Here is a 25,055-nt window from a genome sequence, read left to right as displayed (position 1 = left end):
TTCTGATTGGCTGAGGGGGCTGTCAGCATTTGGTTTTGAAGCTTGTGGTAAGATTAGATGAGAGAATAGTAGAACTGTGGCAGTGAAAAGAGGGACTTGGCTAGCAGGAAAGACGAACTTGAGAAAGCCCTCAGACTTTGCTATGACTCTCACTGAGATTATCTTTATCTTGACCGGGACTTGCGCTGTCCTGTTTTGTGGAGGAAAACTAGTATGCCTATTTATGATACTCACACCGAAGCTCTGCTATCCTCTTCCTGACTCTTTTTTCACCTCTCTGGGGAAATGGGCAGGTGAGATGCAAAACACTTTTTCATTTGTCATGACATTTGCCATAATCTTAATTCCTGTATTTTTGTCTCAGTCATGGAATTTTTATAAACTAGTTGTCAAGTTTAAAGTTTCAGATTTGGCACAGTCTGTCAGTTGCAACTCTTGTACAGATTTATAATAAAGTACACAAAAAGAAAAGAAAGAAAGATAGATAGATAGATAGATAGATAGATAGATAGATAGATAGATAGATAGATAGATAGATAGATAGATAGAAAAAGAAAGAAAGAGAAGGTTCAAGTTGCAGATGCTTTCCTCTTATGCAAAAATAACGAAGCAATTTTTAACCTATATTATTCTTAACCTATATTATAAATTCTGATTGATATATGATTTCATTCACACACTGTCCCATATTCAGTATTTTGCATAGCTTTACCTACAACATTTTCCACCAGCCCTGCTATGTGGCAAAACATATTCTGTTTATTCAGACCTACATTTACAAAGCCACTCATGTCTCTCATCCACCAGTGAGCACTATGTTTGTTCCACTATTTGCTTCCCAATATACACATAGCAACACACCTCGACCTGTGGCCCGGGAACAAGTTTTCATCTCACTTTGTAAATTTCAGTCACGCAAAATGTCTTGCTTCCCTAAATAGCTTTTATTATTTTCAAAAGTGACCCTTCTCTTCTGTCTTGAAATCAAACTGCGGTGTACAACTTTAGCAACAAGAAACAACAATTCCAGACACTTTTTCCCAAGATTTTTGATGTGTGTGTGTTTGTGTGTGTGTGTGTGTGTGTGTGTGTGTGTGTGTGTGTGAGCGTGTATTTATCACTTTGTGGGTACCAAATGTCCCCATAAGGATAGTGAAACCCGAAATGTTTTACCTTGTGGGGACATTTTGTCAGTCCCCATGAGGAAAACAGCTTATAAATCATACTAAATTATGTTTTTTGAAAATGTAAAAATGCAGAAAGTTTTCTGTGAGGGTTAGGTTTAGGGGTAGGGTTAGGTTTAGGGGATAGAATATAAAGTTTGTACAGTATAAAAACCATTATGTCTATGGAAAGTCCCCATAAAACATGGAAACACAACTATGTGTGTGTGTGTGTGTGTGTGTGTGTGTGTGTGTGTGTGTGTGTGTGTGTGTGTGTGTGTATTTCCAAGGGGTGTTTTTTAGCATGTTCAGACATAGTACATCTGTTTTTCCTTTCACTTTAATAAATAATCATGAGAGTCTTGTAGGATGCTTTGAACATTCTAGAATATCCCAGTAGGTTCAGACATGACTGAATGCTTAAAGGGATAGTTCACCTGAAAGTTAAAATTATTTCATAATTTACTCATTTTATGTTGTTCCAAACCTGTATGACTTTCTTTCTTCCATGGAAATGTTAGGTCAAATGACAGCCACAGTCACCATTCACTTCAATGAAAGAGAATGGTGACTGAGGCTAACATTCTGCCTAACATCATCTTTTGTGATCCATGGAAGAAAGAGTCGTATGGGTTTGGAACAACATAAGGGTGAATAATTATGTCACATTTATCCGATTTTAACATTCTTTGTCAAGCCAACTGAAAATGGAGTTCCAGACACAATCCAAATATATACCTCTTCCTGAGATTTCCCCGAGCTTTAGATTGTAAAGCAAGGTACTTGTACTTTTTGTGCATCAAGAACATTGGCACAAAGAAAGAACAAAAGCATGGGAAATGAGAAGGAAAGACACAAACACAAAAAAAAGTCAATTTCCTACACAGGAGACAGCACGGACATTAGTTCAAATCTTTGGCCTTTGTAGTCTGTAAAAGTAGTATAAGCAGTGATTACATATTACATCATTTCCTTGATATTATTCTTACATTGGCCAACCAAGTGTCTTTCCAGACCCCTTTTTCCTCCCACACCCTTTTACCACCTTCAATGTGAACTTCTCAGATGGAGTAATAGTTGTTAGCAGTGGAGAAAAGATACAGGCCCAGCCATTCAGATCTAACAGCCTCAGAGAAGATGACTTTCCACACAAATGCACCACCCATGGCTTGCTCCTTGTTTGTTTATTGAATTACTGAGTACACACAGCCTGTCCGAGTACATGCTGTTAAAACAAAGCAAACAAGTGTGTGAGATTATCAGAGGGAGTGGTGATAGGAGACTATCATGTTCTGGATATGGATTCTTTTAGTTATTTTCTTTTCTAAATTAAGTAAATTATTTACAGTTAATAGTTATTTAGATAGAATACATGGATTTATAACCAAAACTAATATGAATTTGTTCAGCTCTGATAAATCTAGAAGAGTATTGTCAATAATGCTATGTCAAATTAGGTTTTTCAGATTTAACAGTTAAAAAATCTGCACAAAACAAAAATCATCAAGCCATGTAGCTTTGTTAGGCCTAAATTATTTATGTTTATTTCAGTATTTGTTCACAAATAACTGCTGAATATCATACTGTTATTCACAACTTCCCATGTATGATGTAAAGAATAATCGTAAAAATGTCCTCTGTTTCAGTCGTCACTGGAGGTTCAGATGGAATAGGCAGAGCATACGCACAAGAGGTAACAAACCTACCACTTAAAGGAATATTCCGGGTTTAATACTCAGTCAACAGCGTTTCTGCCTAATGTTGATTACCACAATAATTAATTTAGACTCGTCCCATCTTATCTTTAAAAAAACAAAAACCGAGGTTACAGTGAGGAACTTGCAATAGAAGTCAATGGGGCCCATTTTTGGAGAGTTATAGGCAGAAATGTTTTGTAGATTTTATTACATTTTTTTTACACTAAAATAATGTTAACACGCATATTACGGATTGGCTCTCATTCACTTTCATTGTAAGTGCCACACTGTAACCCAAATCTTAAAAAAAAAAGAAGAGACAAGTCGAAATGTATTTATGTAGTAATTAGCATTATGCCACAAAAGCTGCTGATTGATCTTAACTTGTATTTAACCCGGAATATAAGTAATTTCATCCATGGTCAATGACAATATTGGAATAAGATTAGTTCAACAATTAGCAAGAATGATAAGATTTTAAATTCTGTCCATTAAATTCTTAAATACCGTAAATAGTCTGGGTTCAATACAAGTTTAGTTAAATTGACAGCATTTGTGGCATAATATTGATTACCACAAAAATGACTCATCCCTCCTTTTCTTTTTCTTTTTTATCTGAGACACAATGGAATTTAATGGGGTCCACTTTTTGAATGTTAAAATACTCACTGTTTCTTAAGTACAGCCACAAGAAATTAATAATATGTGTGTTAGCATGATTTTAGTGTAATAAAATCACCAATTAATCTTTTCTGTGTAAAGTTATCTTACAACTTCGTTGCCATGACAATGTAATGTCAACAAGCAATAAAATGACTGTAGAAATGAAGCTTTAAACAACTTTAAAGCTCAAATAATACATGCGTTTTAAAAGAATAATTAATGTAAGTGCTTATATAAAATTATAAGCTTCACATTTCTGTCTTTTTTTTAAACCCTCCAAAAATTGGCCAAATTCACTTTCATTGTAAGTGCCTTAATATAACCAAAACATTTTTAATGAAAAGGACAGACATGTCAAAATACATTTTTATTGTAATCAACATTATGCCACAAATGCTGTAGATTGACCTTCACTTGCATTAAACCTGGAACATTCTTTAAAAATATTCCAAATGAATAAATAAAAATAAAAAACTTTATTGGTCAGTCCATTATTCCATTATTTTGAGGAGTCCTCTGTTGATATTTTATGAAAATCTGTAAATTAATTAGAATTTCTCAAAACTGTCATGTTGAGGACATCTTTTTGTGTTTTCTGCTCTGACTAGTAGGTAAAACGGTATAAAAGTATGCACAATGTTTTCTTCTGTGAAACATTTTTAAAACCTGTCATAAGGACCTGTAAACAAATTACTGCATCAGAGCCACCATAAACTTTGTCATTTGGTCCCAGGCCCCATTAATTCAGTCAATGGCCCTACCTAGAATGATTTTGATGTTCTGACTTTTTTTGCAGTTTTGAAAACATGGCATGAAAGTGGTCATAATCAGCAGAAATCAAGAGAAGCTTGACAGGGCAGCCAAGAAGATTGGTAAAGCATTTTATGTTGGAATCAATTTCTCAATACGTCTGTAGTCTTTGGGCTCAGTTTAAACAGCTTTATCTTCTTTGATTTAACAGAGCTCAATACAGGAGGGGAAGTCAAAGTTATAGTTGCTGACTTCACCAAAGATGATTTATATGGAAACATTAAGGAAAACATTGAGGGTTTGGATATTGGTATTTTAGGTCAGTAAGCATCAGATGCATTTTTAAATAAATCAAATTACGAACAGCAATAATGTTAACTAGTATATTAACAAATTGAATAAGATGAACAAATTTCAGAGCTGTTTTTCTTAACTTTAAGTTCTAACCTGTTTGGCATTGCTGCTTAATGTTACTTATCTTTAAACACAGTGAACAATGTTGGGATTCTGCCCAATCAAATACCCTGCAAGCTGCTTGAAACAGCCGATTTGGAAGAGGTGAGATCACCCGATGTCATTGTTAATATAATCATTGTATGTGTCTTCCAGATCCCATTATATTACTACAGTATATTGTAATGTAGTCATCTTTGAATTGTTTAGATATTCAAACATCCCCCAGATGGTTGGGTAAAACTCTTACAACCCTTACAATGCTCATTTACAATGATTGAAAACCAAATAATAACATAAATCTACATGGAGAGACGTTGTAATGAAATATTATTTTAAGTCACTAATAAATTCTGAATTATACCCAGCAAGAGTTATAGATGTGATATTTTGGAGTGTTTATCCAATATTGTCATTTATGTATTTTTCATGTGGTTGCCTCTCATAGAGAACACATGCTGTTATCAACTGTAATGTGAAAGCCATGGTTAAGGTGAGTAAAAGCATGAAAACAACCACAGAAAATAGGCCCATACCTCACGGTATCTGAATAACTACATCCCAAAGGTTTCCATTAATTGCACATACTGTTTTTCTTTCTTATTTAGATGTGCAGAATTGTGCTTCCAGGAATGCAGGAAAGGTTTGGCTCTTTCAGTTGTATAGTTTGCTCTAAATGATCTGTTAATAGTTTTCAAAAACTTCAAGATCACATCAATTTGAACATAAATGTATGTTAAATATGACTGAATATATGTATTTCTTTAGAAGAAGGGGAGTCAATCTGAATGTGTCCTCTGGTATAGCCAAAATACCTTGTCCCATTTATACCTTGTATGCAGCATCAAAGGTAAATTTAGTTAAGAACTAGTCATCTTGTTGAAAGTTAAAAAGTGCTATCTGTCTTTTTCTGAATTCCTAAATAACATTCTGCTAGACTGCATTATTACATTAGCGTGACTTAATTGTCTTAGTCTTATCTTATACCTGCTCAATGTTGCTGGTGTTCGTTATCTGCTTTTCTTCATAAAATGTCATAAATTGAAATACATTCATTAAAAGCAAACAGTTTCCACAACATCTGTATGTTTACAAGATCAGGTAACTATCTACCTAAACATTTTATTTGAACATATCAGTATATGGATCTTGTAATCTGACTATAATAGCTATTTAAGAGCCATAATATCCCCATCACTTTGTCTTTCAGGAGACATTTGGTAATCAGCTAACGTCACTACACTGAATAAAAAAAAAGATTCTGTGGTTGATATAGACTATTGTATAGGTAAATATAGCAGAAATGTTTATTTTTTTTTACATTGAATAGGATGTAGGATGTAGAAAGGAAGTCCCGCCTTACAGTTAAAAGAGTCAATCACCTTTTAGATACAGACATCATCTGTCAATCAACTTAAAAACAGGCATGCGCAACAGCTATACAAGCCGGGAAATTTTTATTTTTTTAGCGTAATATGAGGTAAAGAATCACAATTGATGATACCAATGTTGTCAGATTTGATAGGGCTGCAATTTAAAAACAACTGTTCCCCGTCTGTCGCTCTCTCGACGTTGTGACGGAGAAGCGGCTCGAGGTAACAGCGGCTTGCCTCACGGCCGGCCGGTTCAGATGAGTCCAGAGGACGCCGCTACAGGAGCTCCTGCTCAGTCACCAACCCGCCCCCTGCCAGGTGTGCGGAGGAAGGTAAGTGCTTTGAGTCTTTTCTCAGCACCAGAGCCTCGGGATGCATCCTTGCCTCCCGACACTGTTTTACCTGCTCCGCCCCACTGCGAAGCCCGGCCGGGTATGTCAAAAATACTCGTCCCTTTGGTGCCCCTAGCACGGAGTCTGGATGCGTGGCTTTCACTTCATAAACCCGTCTCGCTGGCTGGCCCAGACCATCCGACTCGGTTATGCAAATCAGTTTGCCAGGCCTCTGCCCCCCGTTCGCGGGCGTCCGCTCTACCGCAGTCCACGGCGAACATGCCAAATCTCTGCTTTCTATGGGCAGGAGTACCCTTGCAGCAGGCATATCAATTGCCTAGAGTTGCTGACTGTTTTCTTTGCCCTGTGGAAGTTCCTCCCATTAGTTCGGGACAAACATGTCCTAGTCAGGTCAGACAGCACCACCGTGGTAGCGTACATAAACTGCCTGTCGTCTCCTCCTTTGGAGCCACTCACATCCCCGCCAAACTCAATGTGATAGCGGACACGCTGTCACGACAAAGCTTGCCCAGCGGAGAGTGGAAGCTTCACCCCCAGTCGGTCAAGCTGATTTGGAAATGATTCAGCAAGGCCCAGGTACATCTGTTTGACTCCCGAGAGACCTCCCACTGCCCGCTCTGGTATGCCCGAACAGAGGCTCCCCTCGGGGCAGACGCACTTGCACACAGCTAGCCTGCAGGGCTATTTCCATTTCCCCCAGTGAGCCTTCTTGCACAGGTGCTGTGCAAGGTCAGGGAGGACGAAGAACAAGTCACGCTAGTGGCTCCCTATTGGCCCACCCGGGTCTGGTTCTCAGACCTCATACTCCTCGCGACAGCCCCTCCCTGGCAAATTCCCCTGAGGAAGGACCTTCCGCACCCAGACCTTTGGAACCTCCACGTCTGGCCCCTGGATGGGACACGGAAGATCTAGCTGGTCTACCACCTACTGTCATAGACACGATCAACCAAGCCAGAGCCCATTCTACCAGGCATCTCTACGCACTGAAGTGGCGCTTGTTCACAAATTGGTGTTCTTCCCGGGCCGAAGACCCGCAGAGGTGCGCAGTTAGGTCAGTGCTCTTATTCCTGCAAGAGAGGCTGGAGGGGAGGCTGTCCCCTTCCACCCTATAGGTGTATGTCGCTGCTATCGCGGCCCACCACGACGCAGTATGCGGCAAGTCCTTGAGTAAGCATGACCTAATTATCAGGTTCCTAAGAGGTGCCCAGAGGTTAAATCCCTCCCGGCCAAGCCTGTTCCCTTCCTGGGACCTCTCGGTAGTCCTCGCGGGCCTCCAGAGACCTCCCTTCGAGCCGCTAGAATCAGTTGGACTCAGGGCCCTCTCACTTAAGACTGCCCTCCTGATCGCGCTCGCCTCCATCAAGAGGGTCGGGGACCTGCAAGCGTTCTCTGTCAGCGACACTTGCCTGGAGTTCGGTCCGGCAGACACATATGTGATCCTAAGACCGCAACCAGGCTACGTGCCCAAGGTTCCTACCACGCCCTTTAGAGACCAGGTAGTGAACCTGCAAGTGCTGCCCCAGAAGGAGGCAGACCCAGCCCCTTCGTTGCTGTGTCCGGTACATGCTTTGCGTACCTACCTGGACCGCACACAGAGCTTTAGATGTTCTGAGCAGCTCTTTGTCTGCTTTGGGGGACAGCGGAAAGGGAACACTGTCTCCAAACAAAGGCTTTCCCACTGGGTAGTGGATGCCATTTCATTGGCCTATCACACCCAGGCCATGCCCCCCCCTTGCGGGTCCGAGCTCACTTAACAAGGAGCGTTGCGCCCTCGTGGGCACTGGCCAGGGGGACCTCCCTGGCAGACATATGTAGAGCAGCGGGTTGGGCAACACCCAATACATTTGCAAGATTTTACAGTCTCAGGGTTGAGTCAGTATCATCCCGTGTTTTCTCAGGTCCGAGCCAGTAGAACTCGGTAACACGTTGATGGGCTGGCCAGGTGAATCGCTTGCATATAGCGTCCTTTCCCTCGGTTGAGTTAAAATTGTGCGCTTTTTCTCCCAGGAGATCCCACTCCTCGGATCCCTGGATGATTCTTCCCTAGCCCTTGTGGGTCCGCAGTTCAGCGGAGGAACTCGCCGACCCAATCCACTGTGGGTACTTAATCTACCCTGTACTGGAATAGGTGCTCCACAGGGCAGGACTCCTACGTGGACTCCCCCTGTGTGTATTATCCACGGTACGGTCCCCTTACAAATGTGGACCCGCGTCTCCCTTTAGCAGTCCCAGCTGCCCGGTCGCCGTGTTGTAGCAACTCCCCCCTCCTTGAGGCTGGATCTACCACTGTGCCACTTTCCACATGTCACCTAAAAACCCATGTGATGTTTCACCACTCTTACCTCCCCTGATGGGCAGGTGTGGTCTCTGCAGGGTCTTTTTCCCCTGAAAGAATAGGAAACTGGGTAAGACTCCCTTCCCTTGATGCATGTAAGGGCCCAGGCCGTTTATTGCTCTATGCGAGAAACATAGAGAGAAAAGAGGCCCAGCCAGGCTCGGCCCGTTCCCAGGTTGGCAAGCGTCACCTTGTTCCCCTGTCTAGGGTAACCAAAAGGATTCCGACAACTTTTTTGTGGCATTGGGGAAGGGTACATGCAGTCTGACACAGCTGGTCACCTGTGCACGTAAAATACCTGCCAGCTCCTGTGTCAGCAGAACGCGTACACAGCTCAGCGCATGGCGTGATTTAAATTGGACTCCCAGTGTCGCTTCTCCGACATAACGTCGAGAGCGACAGACGGGGAACGTCTAGGTTACGGATGTAACCTCCGTTCCCTGATGTCCTCCCGGCCACATCGCTGAGCCGAGCCACTGTAGTGGCCGGACCATTTCTGGCTCCTCAGAAAAATCCTGAATGAACTCATAGTATTTCCTCACCTTTATACCCGTATGTCCGGGGCCGGGGTATGCAAATACTATCTGCCAACTTCTCATTGGCCTTTTTTCATAGATCAGAGGCATATTCGGCACTCGCTTCTCCGACACAACGTCTCGTTCCCTCCATCAGGGAACGGAGGTTACATCCGTAACCTAGACGTTTGTTTATGCTTAAATATGTGGGCCCCACAGCTTATACAAGGCCCCCTCAAAAGGGCCCTGTGACTATGAGGGCCCCCAGCCCTCTTATAGGACCCTTTTGCCTTCCTGCTTCTAATTAAACTTTAATCATATAACACCACCTGGTGAAAGTTTCCATGCTTTTCTGGAAGTTGAAGACCTTGTAAAATCATTTCTAAAATAGCTACCTTCATATTTTGATGTATTCATGTGAAATCTTTGCTGATTTTGATAAAGTAAAAAAATGTCCTACTCCCTTAAAGATATTAATGAAATAAGTGTCCTGAGATATCTCACCGGTCTCTGTGATAGCTGTAGACTTTATAAACAGCAAACTAAAATATGCCCGTGGACATTGACACTTTTCACCTGTCAATCATTTTGCTTGTTCTCATAGTGTTGTATTTCAAGCAGATCATTGAGGCTATGATTCATAATTTTTGACAGTTGATGGTGCTCTTGTGCCGCTGTTGAATTTGACAGCCACAGGAACAAACCTGTCCTGGCCTGGCCCCAGGTCCCTACTAGTCATAATTCACCACTAATTCACAGGGAATAATGGCAATCGCTTGGCTACCCAGTGTTTGCTGCTGTTGATGGGATACACGCTCGTTTCATTACATCAACACTGGATGAAGAAATGTTCATCAATTGAAAAATCTATCTATCTATCTATCTATCTATCTATCTATCTATCTATCTATCTATCTATCTATCTGTCTGTCTGTCTGTCTGTCTGTCTGTCTGTCTGTCTGTCTACAGTATATATATATGTGTGTGTGTGCAGTTGAAGTCAGAAGTTTACATACAACTTAGGAAAATACATTTAAACAAAATTTTTCACAATTCCTGACATTTAATTGTACATTCCCTGTCTTAGGTTAATTAGGATCACTACTTTATTTTAAGAATGTGAAATGTCAGAATAATAGTAGACAGAATTATTTATTTCAGCTTTTATTTCTTTCAACACATTCCCAGTGGGTCAGAATTTTACATACACTTTGTTAGTATTTGGTACCATTGCCTTTAAATGTTTTAACTTGGGAAATTTTGGCCCATTTCTCTAGACAGAACTGGTGTAACTGAGTCAGGTTTGTAGGCCTCTTTGCTCGCACATGCTTTTTCAGTTCTGCCCACAAATTGTCTATCAGATTGAGGTCAGGGCTTTGTGATGGCCACTCCAATACCTTGACTTTGTTGTCCTTAAACCATTTTGCCAAAATTTGGAGGTATGCTTGGGGTCATTGTCCATTTGGAAGACCAATTTGCGACAGAGCTTTAACTTCCTGGCTGATGTCTTGAGATGTTGCTTCAATATATCCACATAATTTTCTTTCCTCATAATGCCATCTATTTTGTGAAGTGCACCAGTCCCTCCTGCATCAAAGCACCCCCACAACATGATGCTGCCACCCCCAAGCCTCACCCTTTTTCATCCAAACATAACAATGGTCATTATGGCCAAACAATACAATTTTTGTTTCATCAGACAAGAGGACATTTCTCCAAAAGTAAGATCTTTGTCCTCATATGCACTTGCAAACTGTAGTCTTGCTTTTTTATGATGGTTTTGGAATAGTGGCTTCTTGCTTGCTGAGCAGCCTTTGAGGTTATGTCAATATAGGATAATTTACTGTGGATATAAAACAAAAAGCATCTAGTGAGTAGCAGTACTGTGGACGGAAACGCCATGTAGATAAGAAAGGTCAACAGAGAATGGCCAGACTGGATTGAACTAATAAAGTCAATGGTAACTCGGTTAACTGCTCTGTACAATTGCGGTGAAAAGAATAGCATCTCAGAATGCTATTCTGAGATGCGGGTTGGCGCTGTTTTGGTGGCACGAGGGGGACCTACACAATATTAGGCAGGTGGTTTTAATGTTGTGGCTGATTGGTGTATTTACAGTACAACAGTTAGTTCCGGTCCTCAAATCTGATTGGCTGAGAGATGTTCGTATGAGTTCTGATTGTCTCACACCATCAGCACTTCGATGCTTCACTGTTTGTATCACTCTGCTTGTATTCATGCTGTTCTAAACTAGTGTAAGAGAAGTGCATATGTGTTAAGAGCTATATGTGTCCCTTTAAAATGAATTTTGTGACAGTACATATTTTAGCTTGCAGGTAGCAGGCTAAAATACTAAATGTGTAATATTAGTCAGTTCAGATGACAAAGTGAGTCAGTGTCAGTCAGTGATTTCATTCATCAGCACTACATAATCACTTGGATTACTACTACACTACTAAAGCTAAGAAATAACTTTAAATTACTTTAAACTAACAACTTCAGTATTAAGGCTCATAACAGCTGAGTGACACAACAGACTGATTAATTACACAAACTCATGGTGCTTACCTCTTAGCGGATTTTCCTCATTGGAGAGGACATACTGTTCAAAATGACAGAGGAGATTGCGGTTTCTATGGTGAATGATTCTTGCATACCAACTACTGTGAAATAGGGAGGAATACCCCTGCTTGAACAGCTATTTTTCCACTGAGAATACAGGATGAATTTGACCAAAATTACATTGTCTTCAGAAAACTGACTAACACACTACAGCATCTCTGCTTGGGAGTGGCACCAGAGACAGGTGATCACACACACTCCATCTCTCTCTTACACACACACACACACACACACACACACACACACATACACACACACTCACACACACACACACACACACACACACACACACACACACACACACAGCTCACACACACACACACACACACACACACACACACACACACACACACACACACATCCTTGTTTCTCCAATAACTTGTTAGAAACAGCCCAAGCCATGATACTAGTTGACATTAGTGTTTCAAAAGTGACATTTTTCAATTACTAATGGAGGCTTGGATACATCATTTGGTTTGAACTAGCAATGGCAGATTCTGATCCGTCATGTAAGAAAGTAGTTCCATGCACAAATGAATTTTTTTTTAATGACAACATTTTCCAAATTTTTAAAAATGTACTTTTTCATAGAACTGTTGTGTATAAGCAATATCACACTCACAATCATGCTATATGGCCCTAAATCAGCACTTCTGTGATTCGGACACAGACCGAGTGTTGCAGGTAATCAGCATATCACTCTCTTGGTCATGTAATATTACTTAAATACATGTGTATACACATCGTTGTCTGACAAATAGCAGTTTCCTGTCTACCAATCACTTTGGGCGATGTAAAAGAGCACACTAATAAAATGTGATGTCAATCATAGCAACAAGGTCATTCTCATCATTTACTCACCCTTATGCTATCCTGGATATGTATGACTATAAATTCTCCTCCCTGCTCAGTCGATCTTTCACTTTCAAGTTCTTCTTCTTGTGTTTTTGGTGATTCACATTCTTCATTCTCTACTAACTAAGGAGAAGAATTTCTTGCAAAAATGGTCTGAAATATTGATCTGTTTCTCACCCACACCTATGGATTTAACCACTGGAGTCATATAGACTTTTATGCTGCCTTTATGTGATCATCAAAATTTTGGCACTCATTCACTTTCATTGTATGGACCTACAGAGCTGAAATATTCTTCTACAAATCTCAATTTGTGTTCTGCAGAATAAAGAGTCATACACAACTCAGATGGCATGAAACTGAGTAAATGATGAGAGAATTTACATTTTTTATAAATAGATTTCCTTAATAAACTTGCTCTGAGCAGTTTTTTGAATAGGTGTTAAGCAAACACTCCTAGCTAGGAACTCTTTGGAGAACTCCTAGTGGTAGGATAGACATTCAATTTTCAGTTCATCCCTATTGTTTCACTGAATATCTTGGAATAGAAGCTCTGTCTAGGTGTCATTGGAAAGCTGGGATCCTCTCCTTTATGAGGATATATTACATTTTATATATTTATATTGAATAAAATTTTATTAGCAGTAGGTGTGGGAAAAGTTCGGAGAAGCCATGGAGAAGGACTTTCGGTCCGCACCGAAGTGCTTCTGGAAAACCGTCCACCACCTTAGGAGGGGGAAACGGGGAACCATCCAAGCTGTATACAGCAAAGATGGGACGCTGTTGACCTCAACCGAGGAGGTTATTGGGTGGTGGAAGGAACACTTTGAAGAACTCCTAAATCCCAACATGTCCTCTATGCTAGAGGCAGAGCCGGATGCTGATGGGGGATCAGATTCTATTTCCCTGGGGGAGGTCACTGAGGTAGTCAAACAACTCCGCAGTGGCAAAGCCCCGGGGATTGATGAGATCCGACCAGAAATGCTGAAAGCTTTGGAAGTGGAGGGGGTGTCATGGATGATACGCCTCTTCAACATTGCGTGGAAATCTGGGACAGTGCCTAAGGAGTGGCAGAAAGGGGTGGTGGTTCCCCTCTTCAAAAAGGGGGATCAGAGAGTGTGTGCCAACTACAGGGGTATCACACTTCTCAGCCTCCCTGGTAAAGTTTACTCCAAGGTGCTGGAGAGGAGGGTTTGGCTGATTGTCGAACCTCGGATTGAAGAGGAACAATGCGGTTTTCGTCCTGGCCGTGGAACGACGGACCAGATCTTTACTCTCGCAAGGATCCTGGAGGGGGCCTGGGAGTATGCCCATCTGGTCTACATGTGTTTTGTGGATCTGGAGAAGGCGTATGACCGGGTCTCCCGGGAGAGGCTGTTTGAGGTGCTGCGGGAGTACGGGGTGGGGGGGTCCCTTCTTAGGGCGATCCAATCCCTGTACGTCCAAAGCGAGAGCTGTGTCCGGGTCCTCGGCACGAAGTCCAGTTCATTCCATGTGGGGGTTGGTCTCCGCCAAGGCTGCGCTTTGTCACCAATCCTGTTTGTGATATTCATGGACATCGAGGCGTATTCGGGGTGGGGAAGGTGTGCGGTTCGGCGGGCTGGGGATCTCATCGCTGCTTTTTGCAGATGATGTTATCTTCATGTCATCATCGGTCCGTGACCTTCAGCTCTCACTGGATCGCTTGGCAGTCGAGTGTGAAGCGGCTGGGATGAGGATTAGCACCTCTAAATCTGAGGCCATGGTTCTCAGCAGGAAACCGATGGAGTGCGTACTCCAGGTAGGGAAGGAGGTATTGCCCCAAGTGAAGGAGTTCAAGTACCTCTGGGTCTTGTTTATGAGTGAGGGGACAATGGAGCGGGAGGTTGGCCGGAGAATCGGGGCAGCGGGGGCGGTATTGCACTCGCTCTGTTGCACCGTTGTCACGAAAATTGAGCTGAGCCGGAAGGCAAAGAACTAGGTCACGAGTACAAGCGGCCGAAATGGGCTTCCTCAGAAGGGTGGCGGGCTTCTCCCTTAGAGATAGGGTGAGGAGCTCAGTCATCCGTGAAGAGCTCGGAGTAGAGCCGCTGCTCCTTTGCGTCGAAAGGAGTCAGTTGAGGTGGTTTGGGCATCTGGTAAGGATGCCCCCTGGCCGCCTCCCTAGGGAGGTGTTTCAAGCACATCCAGCTGGGAGGAGGCCTCGGGGAAGACCCAGGATTAGGTGAAGAGATTACATCGCCACACTGGCCTGGGAACGCCTCGGGGTCCCCCAGTCAGAGCTGGTTAATGTGGCTCGGGATAGGGAAGTTTGGGGCCCCCTGCTGAGGCAGCTGCCCCTGCGACCAGACTTCGGATAAGCGGTTGAAGATGGATGGATGGATAGATGGAAAATGTTATTATCAATAGTCAAAAACATATTTTTCTGATGATTTATTTAGCATGTTTTTCTTGCTGGACCGCATATTTTGTTCTGGGCATCTAAGATGTAAAATTGGATTATTCAGCCAATAAAGCTCACAATCAAGTAAAAAATGGCTCATTTAAAAAAATATATAATTGGTGCATAAAAGAGTTTGTATTTGGTGACTTATATAAATCATATTTCACTTTGTTATTCATTTGGAAATCTTTCAAACTGTGGTATTAGGGAAAACAAATAAAGATTATTGTCACATTCCTGAGAATGAGAACGTCTAGGTTATGGATGTAAACTCCGTTCCCTGATGAAGGGTACGAGACGTTGTGTCAAAGAAGCGACACTAGGGGTCTCTCTTGAGAGTCTTTTGCATCTCTGATCTATGAGAAAAGGCCAATGAGAAATTGGCAGACAGAATTTGCATGTCCTACTCCCGGACATACGTGTATAAATGGAGAGAAATGCGTCTGTTTCATTCAGGATTGAGGAGAAAATGAGGCCGGTTCAGAAACGTGGCCGGGAGGACACAACATCTCGTTCTCTCCATCAGGGAATGGAGTTTACATCCGTAACCTAGACATTCCCCATCTGTCGCTCACTTTGACATTGTGTCAAAGAAGCGACACTATTACGTGCCAACGCGACCAGCTCTGCCAGGCTGCAAGTAACCTTCCCCAATGCCCCATAAAATCGTCAAAGCCTTCTGGTTCTTTACCCCCGACAGGGGGAAACAAGTCGACGTGCCAAGCATGGGAGAAGGAGCATTTCTCGCATAGATTTAAAGCGGCTGGGGCCACCTTAACGCTATCATACACTCTTGGGGAAGGCAATCTTTCCCAGTTTTCTATTCTTTCAGGGGGGAAAGACCCTGCGGAGACCACAGGTAAAGAGTGGTGAAAAACATCACATGGGGTTTTAGGTCACATGTGGAGAATGGCACGGTGGTAGATCCTACCTCATTGAGAGGGAGGAGTTGCTACAAACACGGCGACCAGGGGCCCATGAGGACTGCCCAAGGGAGACGCGGGTCCGCTCGCAAAGGGACCATACTGCGGAAAATACGCACAGGGGGAAAAGTCCACGTGGGAGCCCGTCCTGTGGAGCACCTATTCCAGTACAGGGTAAATTGAATACCCGCATTGGTCTTTGTCAGCGAATTCCTGCGCTGAATTCGCGGACCAGAGGGCTAGGGAGGACTCATCGAGCGAGCCGAGTTTGTGGGATCTCCTGGGGTTCTATATGCAAGCGGTCCACCCAGTCAGTTTGTCAGTGTGTACCGAGTTCTACCGGCTCGGATCTGAGAAAACACGGGACGAAACCGACTCAACCCTGAGATTGTAAAATCTCGCAAATTTATTGGGTGCCTCCCAATCCGCTGCTCTGCATATGTCTGCTAGGGAGGTGCCCCTGGCCAGTGCCCATGAGGACGCAACACTTCTTGTTGAGTGTGCTCGGACCTGCAAGGGGGGGGGCACGGCTTGGGTGTGATAGGCCAACGTAATGGTGTCCACTACCCAGTGGGAAAGCCTCTGTTTGGAGACAGCGTTCCCTTTCCGCTGTCCACCAAAGCAGACAAAGAGCTGATCAGAACGTCTAAAGCTCTGCGCACGATCCAAGTAGATACACAAAGCACGTACCGGACACAGCAACGAAGAGGCTGGGCCTGTCTCCTCCTGGGGCAGCGCTTGCAGGTTCACTACCTGGTCCCTGAAGGGAGTGGTGGGAACCTTGGGCACGAGTGTCTGCCGGACCGAACTCCAGGCAGGTGTCGCTGACAGAGAACGCTTGCAGGTCCCCGACACTTTTGATGGAAGCGAGCGCGATCAGGAGGGCCGTCTTCAAGGAGAGGTCCCTGAGTCTGACTGATTCTAGAGGCCCGAGAGGACCACTGAGAGATCCCAGGAGGGGAACAGGCTCGGCCGGGAGGGTTTTAACCTCTGGGCGCCTCTTAGGAACCTGATAACTAAGTCGTGCTTACCCAAAGCCTTTCCGTCTACTGTCGTGGTGTGCTGTGATAGCAGCTACATACACCTTCAAGGTGGAGGGGGATAGAGGAGTACGAGATCCGAGAACCAAGTCCAAGTGGGCCAATAGGGAGCCACTAGAATGACTTTTTCCCCTTACTCCCTGACCTTGCACAGCAACTGTGCCCAAGTGGAGCCTCCGTTTGGGCATACCAGAGCGGGCAGTGAGGTTTCTCAGGAGGCGAACAGTTCTACCTAGGCCTTGACGAACCGTTCCCAAATCAGCTGGACCGACTGGGGGTGAAGCCTCCACTCTCCACTGGGCAAGCGTTGTCGGGATAGCGCGTCCGCTACCACGTTGAGGTTGCCCGGGATGTGAGTGGCATGCAGCGACTTGAGTCGACGGGCGAGCTGTGACATGTGACTGGAGCGTACGCCGCCTTGCTGATTTATGTACGCTACCGTGGTGGTGCTGTCTGATCGAATCAAGACGTGTTTGCCATGAATCAGCGGGAGAAACCTCCCCAGTGCATAAAGGACAGCCAACAACTCTAGGCAGTTGATGTACCCTTTCCAGCGGCCCGCGGCTGCGTGCCCATTGCACACGGTGCCCCAACCCAATTTGGAGGCGTCTGTGGTGACCAGGACGCGTTGGGACACCTGTTGCAAAGTTACTCCTGCCCGCAGAAAGCAGAGGTCTGTCCAGGGTTTGAATGTTTGGCGGTAGGCAGGGGTGACCATTTCAAGTTGCGTTCCGTGGTGCCATGCTCGTCTCGGGCCTCGAGTCTGTAGCAAGTGCTGAAGCGGTCTCATATGCATCAACCCCAGCAGTGCGACCACCACGGAGGATGCCATATGCCCCAGGAGCTTCTGGAAAAGTTTTAAAGGGACCGTTGTGCCTGGCCTGAAGGTGGCGAGGGATTTCAGCACTGACTGTGGTGAGGCGCGCTGACATTGAGACATTGAGTCTAACTCCATGCCGAGAAAAGAGATGCTCTGAACCGGGGCGAGCTTGCTCTTTTCCCAGTTGACCTGAAGCCCTAAACGGCTGAGGTTCCTGAGCACCTGGTCCCTGTGGGCGCAAAGTAACTCTCGGGAGTGGGCCAGGATGAGCCAGTCGTCGATGTAGTTGAGTATGTGAATGCCAGCTTCTCGGAGCAGGGCAAGGGCTGCCTCTGCAACCTTCGTGAAGATGCAAGGGGACAGGGACATGCTGAAGGGGAGGACCTTGTACTGATACGCCTGGCCGTCGAACGCGAACCGTAGAAAGGGTCGATGTCGAGGCAAAATTGAGACATGGAAGTATGCGTCCTTCAGGTCTACCGCTGTGAACCAATCTAGATGCTGGAAGCAAGTTAGAATGTCTTTGAGTGAGTATTTTGTAACGGGAGTTTGTGTAAAGCCCGGTTAAAAACTCGCAAGTTCAAGATCGGTCGTAAGCCGCCGCCTTTCTTGGGTACGATGAAGTAAGGGCTGTAGAAATCCCTCTTCATCTCGGTTGGAGGGACAGGCTCCATCGCGTTCTTGAGTAAGAGAGTAGTGATTTCCATGCGCAAGGATTTGGCATCTTCGCCGTATACTGCGGTAAAGCGGACGCCCCTGAAGGTGGGGGGGCTATCAAACTGAATTGCATAACCGAGTCGAATGGTCCTGGCCAGCCAGCTTGATGGTTTTTTACGTACCCGTCGGGGCTTCGCATCGGGGTGGAGTAGGTAATGTGGCATAGGGAGGCAAAAACACGTCCCGAGGCTCTGGTGCTGAGAGAAGACTCAAAGCACTTACCTTGCTCCGCACACCCAGGGGGTGGGTTAGTGACTGAGAAGGAGGTCCTACGGAGGCGTCCTCTAGACTCATCAGAACCGGCCAGCAGGGGGACAACAGTCGTGGGGCTTGAGGCAAGAGGTCTGCATCCAATGTGCCGGGACTGTTGAAGTGTGGCGGCAGAGTGCCATGAGAACAGCATTTGCGGGCCAGGTGACCGAGAGACAAAGGGAATTGCTCTTTTATAGAGAATGTGGGTACCGCAGCCCGAAGGGCTTACCAGCTCTAGAGGAAACATCTTGGTCACTGGGTCGTCCATCTCAGGCATGCTTGGGAGCCTTCCGGGTCCTCAAAGGGGTTCGTGAGACGGGGGGCGTGCGCCTCCTTCGGGGTGCTCGACGCTGGGGCTGAGAACTGGGCCCGGGTTGAGGCAAAGCTGTGTGTTTTTTAGGGCTCGCAGGGGGATGCCCTCGGCGCTGGAGGTGTGGCGGGGCATGATGTGAGATATGGCCTATGTCTGCTTTTTCACCGCTGAGAACTGCTGGGCGAAGTCCTCTACAGTGTCGCCGAAAAGGCCGAACTGGGAGACAGGTGCGTCGAGGAAGCGTGTTTTGTCCACTTCACGCATCTGGACCATGTTCAGCCACAGATGTCTTTCCTGAACCACGAGAGTGGCCATCGCCTGCCCGAGTGACCGCACTGTGACCTTCGTGGCCCTGAGGGCAAGATCGGTCGCTGAACTCAGTTCCTACAGCACATCGGGATCAGGACTACCCAAGTGCAGAACTTTCAGAGCCTTGGCCTGGTGGACTTGCAGGAGGGCCATGGCATGCAGGGCGGAAGCGGCATGTCCGGTGGCACTGTAGGCTTTGGAGGTCAATGAAGACGTCATCCTACAGGCCTTGGAGGGGAGCACAGGGCGACCCCGCCAGGTGGCGGCGTTCTTGGGGCACAGGTGGATCGCAACCGCTCTGTCCACCTGAGGGACCGCCGTGTACCCGTGGGCCGCTCCGCCGTCAAGTGTAGTGAGAGTAGATGAGTGAGAGGCAGAAGGGTGTTCTCCATGAACTCGTCAGCTCATCATGCACTTCCGGGAAGAAAGGAACGGGGGGGGCATCAGCCTCAGACTGGGCGTGCTGGCCCGAAGGCGGCAGCCCAGTCGAGTCATCCGCGTCAGACGCAGGACCACTCTCCGATGCAGCGGCGAGCTCATCCAGCTCAGGGGGCTCAAGAGGATAGGCAGGCTGGCCGGAAGTCAATGAGCGTGTCGGGGGCGGGTGGTTTGCGGGGACGTACCTGGCGAAACTGTGTCCGCTGCCAACTGGGTCATCCTCAATCCCGTGGGAAGAAGGAGCGACACCAGACACACGAGACAGTGCCTGTGGCCGTCATGGGAGCGGAGAGCACTCTACCGCATCCAAGAACTACACAGGGGCGGAAGGGCATCTTTATAAAGACGCGTCCTGAAAAGGACGTTCAACGCCAGCTGTGTATATGATCTTTTAGAGAAAATAACTCTTTTAGAGAAATAACTCTTTTAACTGCGCTGTCGAAGCGCCAAGGGGCAAAGCTGCACTGCCGTGCAGAGAAGGAGAAAGCCACTGATATGCGCCATAGATCCAACAGCAGTCGCTCAGAGATGGGAGGAACAGTGTTTGACTCGCAGCTCGTTGCATACACAACCTGTCGGCTCCGAAGGAAATTTCTGAATGAAACAGACGCATTTCGCTCCCTTTATACCCGTATGTCAGGGGTCGGGACATGCAAATTCTGTCTGCCAATTTCTCATTGGCCTTTTCTCATAGATCAGAGATACAAAAGGCTCTCAAGAGAGACCAATAGTGTCACTTCTTCGACACAACGTCGAAAGTGAGCGACAGACGGGGAACTTTAATTTGATATATGACTTATCCATTTAAGCGCTATGTGAAAAACCTTCATATTCATATGATTATTTCTATCCCATTAAATTTGGGGTGTAGAATTTGTATTTCATGTACCATAAATGCAAAAGTGATGATGTTCTCTGAATAGAACAGATTCTAAGATTTCAAATGATACCTCATATGCCTGATCTATGTATACAGGGACTTTTCGCGATATGGCATATAATTTTGGACCCACCGCAGGGCCCATAGAGTTATTATTTAAGTACTATGTACATCAGATTTGTAAGTTCAAGTATTAACTGAAATGATTCATTTAAATTTACTCACTTTAATCAATATTAAGTAATGAAGTTAAGCAGATTTTACTTAAATTTATACCATTGAAATTTACTTCGCAAAAACGTGCTGAATAAACATTAAATAAATATTACAAGTCATTTTTATTCAGCTTACTACTGAAATAATAATATGCTTGGTTAATGTTGGTAACATGTTGTGATATACACTCACAGACCACTTTATTAGGAACACCTGTATAACTACTTCTTCATGTGATTATCTATTCAGCCAATCATGTGGCAGCAGGGCAATGCATAAAACCATGCATATATGGGTCAGGAGCTTCAGTTAATGTTCACATCAACCATCAGAATGGAGAAGTTCTGTGAACGGAAACGCCTTGTTGATGAGAGAGGTCAACGAAGAATGGCCAGACTGGTTTGAGCTTATAGAAAGGCTATTGTAACTCAGAGGAGCACTCTGTACAATTGTAGTGAGCAGAATAGAATCTCAGAATGCACAACATTGTCAAACCTGGAGGCGGATGAGCTACAACAGCCGAAGACCATGTTGGGTTTCACTTCTGTCAGCCAAGAACAGAAAGCTGAGGCTGGAGTGGGCCTACCATTTGTGTACTTCAGCAGAAATTGAGATTCATCAGACCAGACGATGTTTTTCCAGTCTTTAACTGTCCAGTTTTGGTGAGCCTGTGCCCACTGCATAATTAAGTGGTCTGTGAGTGTATATCATATTGATGGTCTTTTTATTGATGGCTTTTTGTCAATAGAAATACAAACCAGAGATTTTTTTCTCAGAAAACGGTGCCATTTGTGTCTGAGGTTGTTGCTAAATTTTTAAGAAATTATATTTTCCCACCTCAGGCCCAAAGTACCAATCACAATAGACATTGAAGAACCACCAAAAGTGAATGTTCCCTCATGTCACAGAATACCAGTGCTGAACAGAATGTGAGGGACTAAGCCAATTCTGTGTTTTCACAGAAAATGCATTAAACATTTTAGAAAAAAATTAGAATAGGTTGTGTTGGATTTTTGTTTTTTAATTATTATTCTACATAATTCATTAAAATGTAATGGTGGAAATGATCAATTAAAATTGCCAGATATTTTGATGAAAAACAATCATTTAAAACTGAAATAATTCCATTTTATTTATTTTATTTTTTGCATTACACACTAAAGAGTTAAATCTATCTAATAATGTGACTAAGTTAAGCCTTAGGGACACAAATGGAGCACGAATGCACAACTGAATAAAAACACATTCTTTTCACATACAGGTTTTTGTCGAAAGATTTTCAGAGGGTCTTCAAGCTGAATATAAATCCAAGGGAATAATCATTCAGGTACAGTGCCATACTGTAATGTTTATTAATGCTTGTTGTTTTGTTCTTCACCACACACAACTTTTCAATCATAAGGTTTTTCATGCAGTGAATTGGGTCAAATGGAAAGTGAAAACTGTAGAATTTTAAATAAAGTTAACGTTCTTTGTTTAATTTTGTTTGTACTTTTCAATCTCCCAATAAGGACTGGTTGACTTTTTACTCAATGGACATAGTAAAATATCAATATCCTCAGTCAAGATTACTTTTTTTCTCAGACAGTGGCTCCGTTTGGGGTTTCGACATCAATGACAGGATACCAGAAGCCAGACATGGTCACATTCACAACTGAGGAATTTGTGAGGATCTCACTAATGTATCTGAAGGCTGGTGATCAAACATATGGCAGTGCCACTCATACCATACTGGTGATGACCTCCAGTGTTATACATTGTTATGATGCTTTCTTTTAATAATCATATACAGTATAATCAGTGTTCAATGCATGTATTGTGCTACAGCAATGTGGCTGAATGACTATGGTTCACCTTTAGGGTTGGATTGTGCAGGGCATTCCCACATGGATCCTACAGAGTGAAGCATTTCAGCAACACTTGAAGGAATATGTGAAGGAGAGGATCGGAAGCTGAGATTTCATTCTCTCATGTATATATTTGCAAGGCTTAAACATACCTACATTTGTGTATTAATGATCGTGTTGGTTTGCACTAAAACAATTGTGTTCATGGTCCTTCAAAATACACATTATAAGAGTTGATAATGGAATGTTATTATCATTAATAAGGTTGTCTCATAATCATAATCAGTAGACAGGAGAGATACTGGGAGAGACCTTGATAAAATTAAACAGATTGTCTCCCAAAGGTCAAATGACACACTCAAAAAAATATTTTAGCCTATTCTTAAGATTTATCCATTTCAATTGAATAACAAATTTCCATTTAATTGAATTGAATAGTCTTGAAGAAAATGTAATTAATAAAACTTTTTTAATTTTATTTTGTTAAAGATTAGGCAATTCAATTAGATGGACATTTTTTATTCAATTGAAATGGATAAATCTTGAAAATAGGCTAAAATGTTTTTTGGAGTGCATGTAGATGTAGAAAGAGAGATATGTGACCTTTTATTTCAATTGTTTTCCTATATTATCAGATTTGAACATGTTTGGTCTTATTTAAAAAAACATTTTAAAATCATGTTTTCATCAGCAACCTATCTACAAAATATTTAGTGCCACACAGTGGTTAAATGTACTTCCACATGAGGCAATTTTCTAAGTTGGAATTGTTTTTGCAAAATGTCCCTTTTTATAATTTATAAGGTTTTGCGAAGTTTTTGCATTGTTGTTTGTGTTTCCTTCAAAATGTAAACATGTTTAAATAAATATTTTAAAGTCCCTCTACCAAAGTAATTGCACTAATCACTTTTAATCTCATTTACATAAAAAGGTCTGTTGTACAAAGTGCAGAATCTGCAGAATTTCTTAATCTTGACTTCTGCTAGATTTGTTCCTGATTGTGACATTCTGCCACCAGAGGGCAGCATTTTAAACTGGAACGTTAAAGAAGGAGAACTCTAAAGACAGTTCTCCTGTAATAAATCTCTGCGTAGTTTGATTTAAAAGATCTCTGAAAGATACTGAACAAGTATAGGTCACAAACAAGTGTACTTGATGGGGGATTTCCATTGAAGATGAAGTTTTTAATGAAGCAGTTCACCCTTGAGCGAGCTGGCTTGATTGAAATGCAATTGAAAAGATGTTTTCCAATCATATTCATATTCAGTTTTCCAATTATATTCAAAGGGGTTTGTGTAATTCCCGCTGCTATTTTATAATACAACTGTTTGTAAGTTTACAGAAAAGAGAATTATGTGGTATAAGACTAAGGCACTGATTAAAATGTAACAGGTTAATTTCACATTTTTATAACGTTTTATAATCTCACTTTCCAACTGCTTTCAATAAAAATGTTTATATCAGTGATTTCTAAAAAAAAAAAAAAATAGTGTTTAAAGGGATAGTTCATGCAAAAATTATGATTTACTCAACCTTATGTTGTTTCAAATCCATATGACTTTCTTTGTTCCATGGAATATGGTCAACAGAATTACAGCCTTTCACTTAAAAAAAGCAGCAGCAACATTCTTAAAAATGTTGTTGTCAATGGAAGAAAAAAGTGGCATGAGTATGGTCATATGACATGAGGGTGAGTAAATGATGACAAAAATGTTTTTGGCTGAACTAAGCCTTTAATGTTTATTTCAAAACAAGACATTCTTTAAAGGAATATTCCCACAGAATACAGACTACAAGAGTACAAATCAAATGAAATCCCAGATGCAGTTTATTGTGCTACTCCAATCCAAATCAATATTTACCGGAAGAAAAAAGTGGTGCACAATGCGGGACGTTTCATTATAAAGAAGCCCAAAAAACAGACTCTTATTTTGAAATATCTACGCTCCTGAACTCACTGACACTCTGAAAAAGTGTAAACTGCTAACCTGAACTAAAAGTTCAAGCCCTGTTCACACAGCGGATGGTATGTTGCTAGACTTTGCAATCTGTGTCGCTGGTGGGGGTTCCTACTGCTGCCGCTACACTAATGTTATTGA

General features: G+C 43.4%; 1 protein-coding gene across 1 annotated transcript; it reads left to right on the top strand.

Annotated features, from left to right (window-relative positions):
• Window positions 1–91: 91 nt before the first annotated feature.
• hsd17b3 (hydroxysteroid (17-beta) dehydrogenase 3) lies at window positions 92–23,301 on the top strand. The gene is made up of 11 exons (XM_052094923.1): window positions 92–293; window positions 2,810–2,856; window positions 4,320–4,395; window positions 4,485–4,592; window positions 4,764–4,831; window positions 5,175–5,219; window positions 5,335–5,369; window positions 5,495–5,576; window positions 22,371–22,436; window positions 22,694–22,843; window positions 22,970–23,301. The coding sequence occupies exons 3-11, from the start codon at window positions 4,335–4,337 to the stop codon at window positions 23,063–23,065; spliced, it is 711 nt and encodes a 236-aa protein (XP_051950883.1). The 5' UTR covers window positions 92–293; window positions 2,810–2,856; window positions 4,320–4,334; the 3' UTR covers window positions 23,066–23,301.
• The last annotated feature ends 1,754 nt before the right edge of the window (window positions 23,302–25,055 follow it).

This window comes from Xyrauchen texanus, chromosome 27, assembly GCF_025860055.1.
Source record: "Xyrauchen texanus isolate HMW12.3.18 chromosome 27, RBS_HiC_50CHRs, whole genome shotgun sequence".
Taxonomy (NCBI): Eukaryota; Metazoa; Chordata; class Actinopteri; order Cypriniformes; family Catostomidae; genus Xyrauchen; species Xyrauchen texanus.
The sequence above is the reverse complement of the archived record's forward strand: the minus strand, read 5'-3'. Positions and strand labels throughout refer to the sequence as shown.